The 13,078-nt window shown below is 30.2% G+C and overlaps 1 protein-coding gene across 1 annotated transcript in view; it reads left to right on the top strand.

Moving 5' to 3' along the window:
- LOC128553771 (uncharacterized) overlaps positions 1-12,151 on the top strand; it is a 36,742-nt gene extending 24,591 nt beyond the window's left edge. Inside the window, exon 2 of the mRNA XM_053534948.1 lies at positions 11,265-12,151. Coding sequence (XP_053390923.1) covers positions 11,265-12,127 — 863 coding nt within the window. The 3' untranslated portion in view covers positions 12,128-12,151. The remainder of the gene's footprint in view (positions 1-11,264) is intronic.
- The last annotated feature ends 927 nt before the right edge of the window (positions 12,152-13,078 follow it).

Below are 13,078 nucleotides of genomic sequence, written 5' to 3'. Positions count from 1 at the left end.
TGCATTTTACAACGGATCTTCGTGAAGTTTAATCAGAATGTTTGTCAATATAAAATCTAAGTGGAATTTGAATACTGGTCATTTAGGGTGGAAAAACTAGGTCGCACGGTCAGATCAAAGAAAAGCCTTGTGTATGCAATATTTTCCATTTGATCTTCATGAAATTTGGTCAGAATGATAGCCTTGATAAAATTAAGGTCAAATTCAGATGTAGGTCATCTTGGCTCAAAAACTAGGTCACTAGGTCAAATTGAAGAAAATACTTGTGTACACTTAAGAGACCACATGTGTGGTCAAATTTTAATGAAAATTGGTCAGAATATTTGTTTCCATGAAATCACTAAGTCAAACATATTTACACTGTTATGATATGTTTCTCAGGTGAGCGACTTTGGGCCATCTTGGCCCTCTTTTTAAGTCTTTTAATTGGTGTTACTGTCAGGTTTACAGTTTTAGTTAACATTGTTACATGAACAATACCTGAAATTTACCTTGTTTTCATCCTTTGCATTAATTTTGCAACACCATTTGAGAATGATTTTACTAGTATATGGTATATGATATATCTTAACTAACATCACTCATTCCATTTTCCTCTTTTTATAATACAGGTGTGGCAAGAAGTTTGAAATCAAAGTCACAAGAAGTTGTTTGATGTTGGAAGTATCTGTGATCATTTAGTATTTCCAGTGGTTCAGAGGAACAGATTACACTCAGTTAAAACTAAATGTGATATTAATTTATTTGTGAATGAACGAAGACTTAATGACGATAAAATGATAAGAAGACAAACCTGATGCAGCAACCATTTTGTGACAGTATCAGTGTAATTTTTAACCATGTACCACTGTTTTACATTATAAATGCAGTAAAAGTTAATATAATGTTAAAACTGCTTTACACTTTTTATGCGAGGGAATATGTTGTATATGGTCAATATAGAGGTTTTTCCACTTAATGAAATAATATTGTGGGTGAAGTATATATTGTCCAAATCTGTCATGTTGACCATAATGTTCCGTGCAACCTTTATTGTACAAAAAGTAGATTTGTTATAGCACCAAATAATAGCGAGAAGATGTAAATATATACAACATAAGATATATTAAGGCAAAAATCGTCATATTGACGCAAAAACTGTATGCATGTTTGTGCTTCTTTACTCAATAAGCCCACATTTGGCGCTGAGGTGACATTATAATTCAAAAAAAAAAAAAAAAAAAAAAAATACCTCCTCATCGGTAACACTACTTATTTACGTCACTTACAGTCAAGCTTGATAAAAAATATTGAAAAAAAATCTTGATAAAAGGACAAAGTTCACTTAAGCCAGATATGGCCTTTGCAATTTTGAAAATTTTCAAATTAGCTAAAATTTGAAAAACTATATATATATTTTGCTACCAAAATGTTTATCTACTGTAAGGAACAAAGTTTTTTATAAACAGATTGATCATTTTGCTCAACACATATCACTGAATATAGCTGAAATAGCATATTTTCAAGAAATTGGGCATTAAGCCATATTTAGGCAACATAGGAATATTTTTAGTAGTGAGCATACCCAAGGACCACAAAAATATTTTGACCATAGGTCCAGCTTCTTTCACAGAATTTATGGTCATTTTTGATTGTGGTCGACAGCTGTGCTCGTAGTGAAAATTTCAGATTTGTTTAAAAATTCTGTTAAAAACTGAAGGTTTCCTATACACATAATGGTTAACGTATTTTCATTTATGTTAAATATTTTATTCTATAATGAATATTTTGTAAATTATTTCGTGCAATTTGATAAAAGAATACTTCTTGATGAAAGAAAACGTGTTCTTTAGTCCATTTAGAAAATTTCAGTTTTTAGGCCATTTTGAGGCAAAAGTGAACATTTTCCTTTATTGTACTTACGTTTTCCAAGTCTGAATAAGCCATGCCACAGAAGACTGTAGTCATTAGATGTAAATTGAGTAGTATATAAAATACCACAACCAAAACAGTTTGACTTCATTTGACCCTTGTCCCGATTCTATAGGTGCACTTTGGCCTTACCCTAAACTTAAAATACTAAACCCAGTACCCTTGGTACTGTGAAAATCTTTTGTTAAACCAAATGAAAACCTCTGGTTTAACCAAATGAAAACCTCTGATTTGGATGTAAGTGGGCTGAAGAGACCAAGGTCCGCTAACATAATTTAAAAAAAAAAACGGAAGAAAAATTCACACACTGAAAAACAATTTATAATAGTTTTGTCCTTATTAATTAAAATAATTTATAATTGTTTGTTCATTTTCCCTTTGATTATGCAAAAGCATATATTCAACAATGCGTAGGATTATGGTATAATCCTACGGTTGAGTAATTTTCACAACATATATCAAATTGGAAAATAAAAAAAACGACACCGGTGTCGTTTTCTTAAAATAGATTCTGAATCAATATCGTTTGTAAGTTTAGACAAATATTGGCTCAATGTAAAGCGACACCGGTGTCGCTTTATTGGAAAGTTAACCGATATGTTTACTCTGTAGTATACTTCCGTTTAAACTTCCCTGTTTTGTTTGATCACTTTACGTTTTACAGCTGATTTAATATAAGTGTTCTATTAAATTTAAATACATATAAATGAGTTTACAGAATAAAATATATTGTTTGAAAGAAAGAAGATTTACTGATAATATAAATCCTCATTATGTTACAGCAAAAAACGGGAAAAAATGATAATGGCTACCTGTTCATCTTGTGGAAGAATGAAATTAAAGTTTGTTAAAAGTACTACAACGGGGAGCAAAGCTTCCCACTCTGAGCCTATGCTCACAGCAGGTAATTTAGATATTCACAAAGCAGTGTTACCTTTATTACCTAAGATAGGGTTAACACTTCCAGGATATAACTATTGTTGGCCAGGAAATCCCCTATATAATGGACAACCCATAAATGAATTGGATAAAGTATGTATGACCCATGACTACTGTTATAGTTCAGGAATAAGTAAAAACAAATGCGATAAGCAAATGCTTTCCGACTTAAATAACACTAAATCAAAAACATTTGGGGAAAAGATTGCAAAACATTTAGTTGTAAAGCCTGCAATTAAAACGAAATACAATCTTGGTCTCGGACAAAAACGAAAGTCAAAAAACGGGAAAAGGGGATAGAGTATACCCCCGAAATAACTGTACCAAGCTACCGCTGGAGCGATGAATTAGCAGACGAATTACACAAACCAATTTAACAAAAATTTATGAAAACGAAGAGTGATTGTTCGTGACATTGATGATACTTGGTCTGCTGATTTAGTTGATATGCAAGCTTTTTCAAAATATATTAAAGAAGTAAAGTACTTGTTAACCGTTATTGACGTGTTTAGCAAATATGCTTGGGTTATTCCATTAAAGAATAAAACTGGAGAATCTGTTACTGAAGCATTTGAAAAAAATAATTTTTGGAGCTTCAGCTTCTGATGAGCTTCATGCTCGGCCAAAAGGTAGAACACCAACACATTTATGGGTAGATGAAGGAAAAGAATTTTATAATAAAAAGTTTGAATCATTTTTGAATAAAAATAAGATTAACATGTATCATACATTTTATGAAGGAAAAGCTGTAGTTATTGAAATATTTAATAGAACACTTAAACGAATAATGTGGAAATATTTTACAGCAAATAATACTTACACTTATTTAGATAATTTGCAGGAAATGGTTGATAAATATAACAAAACAAAACACTCTAGTATAAAGATGACACCAACCGAAGCCAGTAAAAGCTTAAATAAAGGTACTGTTTACTTTAATTTATACGGTAATTTAAAGATACCAAAGAGTATTCCAAATTTTAAAATTGGTGATCGAGTTCGCTTAAGCAAACTTAAAAGACATTTTGAAAAAGGATATACACCAAACTGGACAGAGGAGATATTTATAATTTATGTAATTAATAATACAAATCCAAGAACATACACTATTAAAAATTTAAATAATGAAATAATTCAAGGTTCATTTTATGAACAAGAACTTTTACCTACTAAACAAGAGGTTTTCAGTATATAAAAAAAGTTATTAGACGAGACTATAAGAAAAAACAAGCTTTAGTAAAATGGAAAGGATATAGTGAAAAAATTTAATAGTTGGATACCATTTAGTGAATTGGAAGAAATTTAAATTAAAAAATATATTATATAAATGAGTAATAAAAATCTAATTTCTAATGAGGAACTTGGTAGTCCTTTTGCTACCACTGGAATAGAAACAATAGATCAATTAATTATTCACTTGACTAAACTTTCTGCTGCTTATAGAAAACGTTATAAATTTTGCGGAAGAGTAAATACAGGATTACAGATTACAGCAGGTATTTTTGGTTGCTCGGCTGCATTAGCACTTGTTCCAGCTATTCCTATATTTGTAGCAGTTGCTGACACTGTTCCATCAGTAATAACTATATTTATTAATAGACTAAAATTTGAAGACAAAAAAGCTATTTTAAAATTGCATCAGCACAAAATAGAACAACTAATAACAAAAGCACATATCGGAAAAGTAAATGAAGAAGAAGAGAAAAAAGTTATTCAGGATATTTTTACAATACTGTTAGAAATGCAGAAAGAAAACATCTATTCAATGCCTCTTGAAACGTATATGAAGGAATTTAAACTTAATGGATATAGAAAATAAGAGAAGAATAAATTTAGATTTTTGACTTTTAAGTGTGTTTTTTTTTATAAGTATTTTATATAAATGAGAAAAATTATATCAGTTGAATGTAATATTGCATCAGGAAAAAGTACGTTTTTAGATATTATTAAAGAATATAATCCTAATTTTAATATAATTCCAGAACCAATTCATGAATGGCAATATGTTATGGACCCATGTTATAATTCATATAACCTTTCTGAACTTGCTGCTCAAGAACCTTCCAAATATTTATTTCCTTTTCAGCTAACAACTTTAAACAGTCATATAAAAATGTTATCTTCTGCTAAACAGTTTGATGGTGTTTCTGTCCTCGAACGTTGTTATTTAACTAACAGTAACGTTTTTACAAAACAACATCACGACAACGGTGTTATAAATGACCCCGAGTGGGCAGTATACAATCTTTTCTTAACTGATCATATTATAAAAACATACGGAAAAACCCAAATGATGGATTTGTTTATGTTAAAACCGACCCAGAAATATGCCTTAAAAGACTTCAAAAAAGAAACAGAACTGAAGAAAATAGAGTTGGTTTAGATTATATAGAAAATCTACACAAATTACATGAAGAATGGTTAAACAGAATGTCTCATGAAGGCATTAAAATTTTAACAGTTGATAACAATTTAGAAAGAATAACTTTAAAATCTTATTCAAAAGATATAGATAATATTGCCTATTTTTTAAATGTTCTTTAGGTGCGTTGTTAAAGATATTTTTTTCTTTAAGTACATTATATAATGGTTAATAGAAAAGTAGACAGAATGATTATGCCAAAATTATCTAGCACTTTAGGAGAAATAATGAATCCAGACAAAAAATCATATAAAAAGTTCTTAAAAGAAGAAATGTTATTAAATCAAAACTTGATCAAATAGTTAGCAATGAATATAAAAATCATGTGATTGATAAATTACAAAATGTTATAGATCCTTATCTTTAAAAAAATTAATTTATTTGAATGGGACTGTGGTAGTTTAATGTTAGAAGAGGAAAGTAATGTAAGATTATGTGATTGTCCCAGACCAAATAATCATCGAAACAACCCTAAAAGAGTTATTGCAACCGATTGTGACACTAATGAAGAAAATATATAGAAGCACTTACGCAGCATCTAAAGGCCTCGATATTAATTCTGGGTTAATAAAAATGTGCTGCGAAGGGAAAAAACAGAGTAAAAAGTGGAATATCAAAAACTAACGGAAAAAGATATAAATTTAAATATTTTATTTCTTCTTAAACTTTATTTTTTAATCCTTTTTTGCTTAACGATTTTTATTTCTAAATATAATATATAGATGGAAATTAAAAGATCTACAAAGCAATATTATAAGAAATTTGAAATTAAGATTGAATATAGAAATGATCCGAAAAATCAATTATATTTAACTATCAACGTCTCTTATGAAATACTTAAATCTGAACTTAAAGCTTTAAAAGGTATAAAAATAAATATTGTACTAAAACTAACTTTCGCGAAAACTAGTAATACAGATACAATATATAAATCAGCTTATTTTCAATCAAAGGCTTTAATTATTATTAATACAAATGAAATAAAAAACACTTTACACCAAGCCTTTGATGAAATAATAAATAGAATTGGTAATTGGATTTCAGAAGGAAGTGGCTGGAGAATAGAGTCAGTTGATGCTCATTATATAAATAGATATAAATATACACCACTGGCTGCTTCAAGTTATTTAGAATTACCAAAACCATTACAAAATTCAATGAAAGGATTAATAAATATAAAGAATGATGATAACGAATGTTTTAGATGGTGTCATTTAGCTTACAAATTTCCTGTTAAAGAAAACCCTCATAGAGTTTCAAAATATAAAAAACATATAGAAAAACTTAATTATAAAGGAATAAAGTTTCCTGTTACATTAAATCAAATACCTAAAATAGAAGTTTTAAATGATACTTCATTTAATATATTCGGTTATGAAGAAAATTGTATTTATCCATTGTACATTTCAAAATATCAATATTCTGAAAGGTGTGACATGTTATTAATCAATAAAGATAAGATAAACCATTATGTTTGGATAAAAGACTTTAATAGATTAATGTTTAATAAAACCAAAGATCAACATAAAAAACGTTTTCGCAAGTCATGTTTACAAAATTGTTCACAAGGAATAATATTAAATGAACACATACCAAATTCTTTAGCTATTAATGGTGTCCAAGCTGTAAAAATGCCAAAAGAGGGAAGTAAAGTACAATTTAAAAATTATCATAAAGGTTTAGCTGTACCTTTTTAATTTATGCTGATTTTGAATTAATAACTAGAAAAATATCTACTGCTTTACCATCACCTGAATCTTCATTTACTGAACCATATCAAAAACATATAGATTCTGATTACGGCTATAAAGTTGTTTGTTGTTATGACGATAAATATACTAAACCAACACAAGTTTACAGAGGTCCTAATGCAGTTTATAAATTTATTGAGAAAATGCTTGAGGAAGAGGAATATTGTAAGGAAATATTTAGAGTTAATTTTAACAAAGAACTAAGAATGTCTAAAAAAGACGAAATTGAACTTAAAAAACAAAAGTTTTGTCATATCTGTGAAAAAGAATATAGGGAAAATGATAATCTTGTACGTGACCACTGTCATATAACAGGAAAATTTAGGGGAAGTGCTCACTCAGAATGTAATATTAATTTTAGACTAACACACAAAATTCCTGTTATTTTTCATAATTTAAGAGGTTATGACGGCCATTTTATTATGCAACAAATAGGAAAATTTAAAAAAGAAATTAATGTTATTCCTAATAATATGGAAAGATATATGGCATTTATGATAAGTGATTTGGTTTTTATAGATAGTTTTCAATTTATGTCTCAACCGTTAGATAACTTAGTAAAAAATATTCCAGAATTTAAATATTTATCTCAAGAATTTGATAAAAATATAGCGAAGCTGGAACCTTTAGTTACACTAGAATTATTAAAAACAAAAGGTACTTATCCATATGATTACATGGATTCATTTAAAAAATTCAAAGAAACAGAATTACCTCCTAAAGAAGAGTTTTATTCAATTTTAAATGAAACACACATATCTGACAACAAATATAAACATACTAAAAATGTTTGGAATAAATTTAAAATAAAAACAATGGGAGAATATCATGATCTATATTTAAAAACTGACGTATTACTTTTAGCTGATGTATTCGCAAATTTTAGAAAACTATGTTTGGAATATTATAAACTTGACCCTTGTCATTATTTTAGTAGTCCTGGTTTAGCTTGGGAAGTAATGTTAAAAATGACTAAAATTAAATTAGATTATTAGAATATTAACTTTTGACGAAAGTCCTTGGTTAAAAATGTATATTGATTTTAATACTCAGAAAAGACCTAAATCAAAAAATTCATTTGAAAAAGACATTTTTAAACTCATGAACAACTCGGTATTCGGTAAGACGATGGAGAATTTACGCAAAAGAATCAATATTAAATTAACGCATGATGAAAACCTTTTATTAAAATACATTGCCAAACCTTCATTTGTTAGTTCAACGATGTTTAATAAGAATTTGTTTGGTATTCATAGAATAAAAGAAAGTGTGTTATTAAATAGACCTTGTTATATTGGAATGTGCATTCTAGATTTATCAAAATATTTAATGTATGATTTTCGTTATAATTACATTAAGGAAAAGTATAAAAACTCAGCAAAGCTTTTATTTACTGACACTGATTCATTATGTTATGAAATTAAAACATATAAGGATTTTTATAAGGACAAAGATTTATTTGATAATAGTGATTATAACCCAAATTCAAAATTTTATTTTGATTACAACAAAAAAGTAATTGGAAAATTCAATGATGAAGCTGCCGGAATACCCATTGTTGAATTTATTGGATTAAGAAGTAAAATGTATTCATATTTATTACAAAATGAATTTAACATTAAAAAATGTAAAGGAATTAAAAAAACATGTTGTGAAAAAAACAATAGTTCATAAAAATTACAAAGATACTTTGTTTAATTCAACCCAAATTAACCATACATTTAAAGTTATTCGTTCTGATAAACACAATCTTTCCAGTTATGTTATAAATAAAACATCTTTGTGATGTTATGACGATAAAAGATATATTCTTGATAATGGTATTAATACATTAGCCTATGGAGCTTCAGCTTCATATGAGCTTCACGCTCAGCCTGGTTATATTACAGAACCATAAATTGTTAACTGAATATTTTTAACGTTTAAAGAATTAATATAAATTACATCATTTGTTTGAAATTGATTAGCATAATTAATAGAAATAGATTCATTTTTTCTGTTATTTTTTACATTGTAACTTTGAAGAATTTTACTTTGTTTGCTTTTTAATTCCAATTTCGCTTCTCCTTTATCTAATATAATTGCATCAACAAGAATAATTAAAATGCAAGTTTGTTTAATTGTTACATTATTACCATTTTGAACTAAACTAGGACTAGCATTTACAACTTTCCATTGAAATAATCCGCTATCGGTATCTTGCGTATAACATGTTAAAAACAATGGAGGTTTTCTTTCAATTTGTGTGAGCTTCCAGCTCTCAGGGACTGACGTCCATCTTTCTATATTACTTACTTTTTCATTGATATTATTGAATATTCCCATTATATAAAATGGAAATAAATCAATTAACCGGATTAACCAGATAGTATTTTATATAACTTCCTGGTTCTATAGTACATTTAGGATTATTAAGATCAGGATTAGCATACTTGATTGAGCTCAGATAAAATTTAAATGTTGTTCCTTTGCTTAAATTAATTTCAATTTTTTTCTTAAAAAAACATTGTTGCATTTTTATCTTCAGATGACATATACTCAGTTCCACTCGTGTGACCATCATTCCAGTCAAAACAAATCGAACCAATATTTTCACCAGAGTATTCAATGATAATATTTATTTCAATTATATAATCCCCATCTTGTTGTATTTCATATTCATATCACAGGCACCAGTATCGGACCTGGGACCAAAAAAATATGACTAGACTGATATAAAACCCTGTTTTCATCTTAGAAATGTCCAAAATGAAAAATACATAGCGAAATATGAGCCCCCTTCAAATAATACATATGTCTAGAGAAGGCCAGAATCTCGAGATTTGAGCCTGCGAGCAACGGGTTCACTTCCCGGACCGTTGTGAAATAAGTTCTCCAGACAATTAAATAAACGATGTATCACTATTTCACACGCATATTTAGCTACAAAATGAGACCGACCCCAAGTCTCTAGCCCTTCCCGTTCTTGAAATATCTACCAGGAAACGAGCGCTTTCCTGCGGCGAGTCCCAGGTAGACAGAAATCCGGCACAACGAATCGGTACGTAATCATTGACTAACACACGTTTGTCAGCCGAGTATAGGTCATATTCACCAGAAATTACTAAAACATATTACTAAATACATAAAATGGGACCACTCACAACAGTCAGTAGCAACTAATACACGCCAGATTGGCGTTTCAATTTTCTCCACGGTCTTTCGATTGCAGTCTACGCCATTGGCACTGATACGATATTATCCGAGAAATCCCAAACATATGTCAATATAAGCAGATGTAATCAGCAGTTTCATTGGACAATGCAATAAATACTTATTTTTTTAAAAAAAAAAACATTTCTAGACATTTAATTTAACCAAAAAAAATAAATATTATTAGCAAGAAACGTAATATTTTCAAATACAGAAATGAAACATAAAACAAATCAAAACATTTGGTTCTCCGCTTGTACCTAACCAATTATTGCTGGACGGAGAACCAGTTAAAAGCGCGTGACATATGTAAACAAAGAACAAAGACAACACAAATTCATCGTGAATAATTTGCTGTTTTATCACAATTTTGATGATCTCTTCAACAATGTGAATAGCTGTTATTGTACCAAATACGTCGATTTAAAGGTAAGGTTGTGTATAATCGAGAAATTCTGTTAATTTAGTTTGTTACAGAGAAAAGATTGTCTCCGTTGAATTATTATGTAATTGTCATGTTTGTGTATTGGTCTTCCGTGTTGATCATATTTGCATTTAGACTGAAAGCGTTGTGTGTGTGTTTTAGGTGCCCAAATTTATGTTTTTGCTTGCAGACTAACATTCTGTCATACATGTTATGCGTCTGTTGTCTTGTGATGAAAACCACAGGCACAAATATAAAATTTTGACCTGGGACAAAAAATATGGCCTTGTTTTCATCCTGAATGAGTCCAAAATGAAAACTGTGAGGAAACGTTCATCATAATACAATGTTTATTTAAAAAAAAAGTATTTTCAACCTATTTTTTCTTTTTAGCCATACTGTAATTGGGCCTTTATAATAAAAAAAACACTTTAATTCTTTTTAAGGTTGGAATACTGAGAATGAATACCAAACAGATAGAAGCGTTGGATTTGGCTTTAGCAGGGCACAATCTTGTTATTACTGGCCAGGCTGGAACTGGAAAATCCTTCATAGTAGGCGAAATAGTGAAGAACTTAAGAGCTAGTGGGAGGAAAAGTGCAGCTGACATGCACAACTGGTATAGCTTGTTTAAATTACAGTAATAACCTTGACACTCAAACCATTCACAGATGGTCTGGAATGGATGATGGGAGATGCTCGTCAAAGGAGATCGTCAGCATCATCAAGAACTCGCCAAATAGTGCACTAACTCTTGAGAGAATACGGCAAACTGAGGTCCTCATAATTGATGAGATATCAATGCTGAGCCGAAGTATGTTTGAACAAGTAGCTGAAATATGTTCTATTAAAAACCCGGACTTTTTGTTTGGAGGGATGCAGGTTATTGTTGCTGGTGACTTTTATCAGCTGCCCCCGGTACCAAATAGGTTATACAGTGACAATGGGGAAATGTGTTTTGTAAGTAGAACATTTCAGAAAGTTCTCCAACACAAAGTAACACTAGAAGAAATAGTAAGACAGAAAGATGCAACTTTGTGTAGCATGATCAGGAGAGTATCTGTGGGAAATGTGGATGATGACGTCATAACATATATGCAAGGTTTGAATAGACCTCTGTCTGATACAGAAAGTGAACCAATCATGTTATTCGCAAATAATAGACTGGCAGATGTGCTAAATAGGAAGAGGATAACAAGTCAGACTGGAGAATTGTACGAATTTCAAGCCAAAGATGATGGGAAAAAGTCCCTGCTTGAACAGTTCACAGCTCCAAAGGTTCTTTGGCTGAAAATTGGTGCGCCAGTGCTTTTGTTACGGAATTTATCGCAGAAACTTGTAAATGGCCTTAGAGGGATTGTTGTGAAGGTCGAACCTGATGGTCCAGTTGTGCATTTCAAACAAGTTAACGTGACAACTAAAGTGAAGAAGATGACTTTTTCTGGTGAGTTTTACTGCACAATTGATTACAAGTTAGGGATGCTTTAAGTATAGGGGTCTGTCACAAGTTAAGATAAGATATCTAGGGGAAAGAAGAAGGAAAAAAACCCTGTTTGTTCTTTTTTTTTATTTTATATTTTATTTTAAATAATAAACACATGTACGTAAGCCATATATAGACTCTGCAAAATATACACTCATAACACATAAAATTGAGCCGCGCCATGAGAAAACCAACATAGTGGCTTTGACCAGCTTTGATCCAGACCAGCATGCGTATTCTGGTCAGGATCCATACTGTTCGCTTTCAAAGCCTATTGCAATCAGAGAAACTGTTAGCGAATAGCATGGATCCTGACCAGATTGTGCGGATGCGCAGGCTGGTCTGGATCCATGCTGGTCGTAAATACACTATGTTGGTTTTCTCATGGCATGGCTCATATAAGTTTTGACACTGTTTAAAAATATATTTTTTGATACTCGATAATTCTGATTTGATGTTATTGTATCCATGGTATCCAGGGTTTGAAAAAAAATTCGTTGATTTTTTTCTTTATTTTCGCATTAATACAAAATCTATAATTAATGAGCCGCGCCATGAGAAAACCAGCATAGTGGCTTTGCAAACAGCATGGATCCAGACCAGCCTGCGCATCCGCACAGTCTTGTCAGGATCCATGCTGTTCACTAAAGGTGTCTGTAATTGAAGTAGGCGATGAAAGCGAACAGCATGGATCCTGACCAGACTGCGCAGATGAGCAGGCTGGTCTGAATTCATGCTGGTCGCAAAGCAACTATGTTGGTTTTTTTGTGGCGTGGCTTATATATGGTTAAAAAAAAATTTAATTTCATAAAAAAAACCTAATTTAGAAATTGCTTCTTCCCTTATACATGTTATATGAGTATAATATTTGCATAAAATTTAGTTAACAATTTTCCCCAAAAAATTAAATATTACAAATTTAAATATTAAATGTGTCTCTTGATTTTTTGCTATAA

This window comes from Mercenaria mercenaria, unplaced genomic scaffold (assembly GCF_021730395.1).
Source record: "Mercenaria mercenaria strain notata unplaced genomic scaffold, MADL_Memer_1 contig_4303, whole genome shotgun sequence".
NCBI classification, from domain to species: domain Eukaryota; kingdom Metazoa; phylum Mollusca; class Bivalvia; order Venerida; family Veneridae; genus Mercenaria; species Mercenaria mercenaria.
This window is presented reverse-complemented; position numbering and strand designations above follow the sequence as displayed.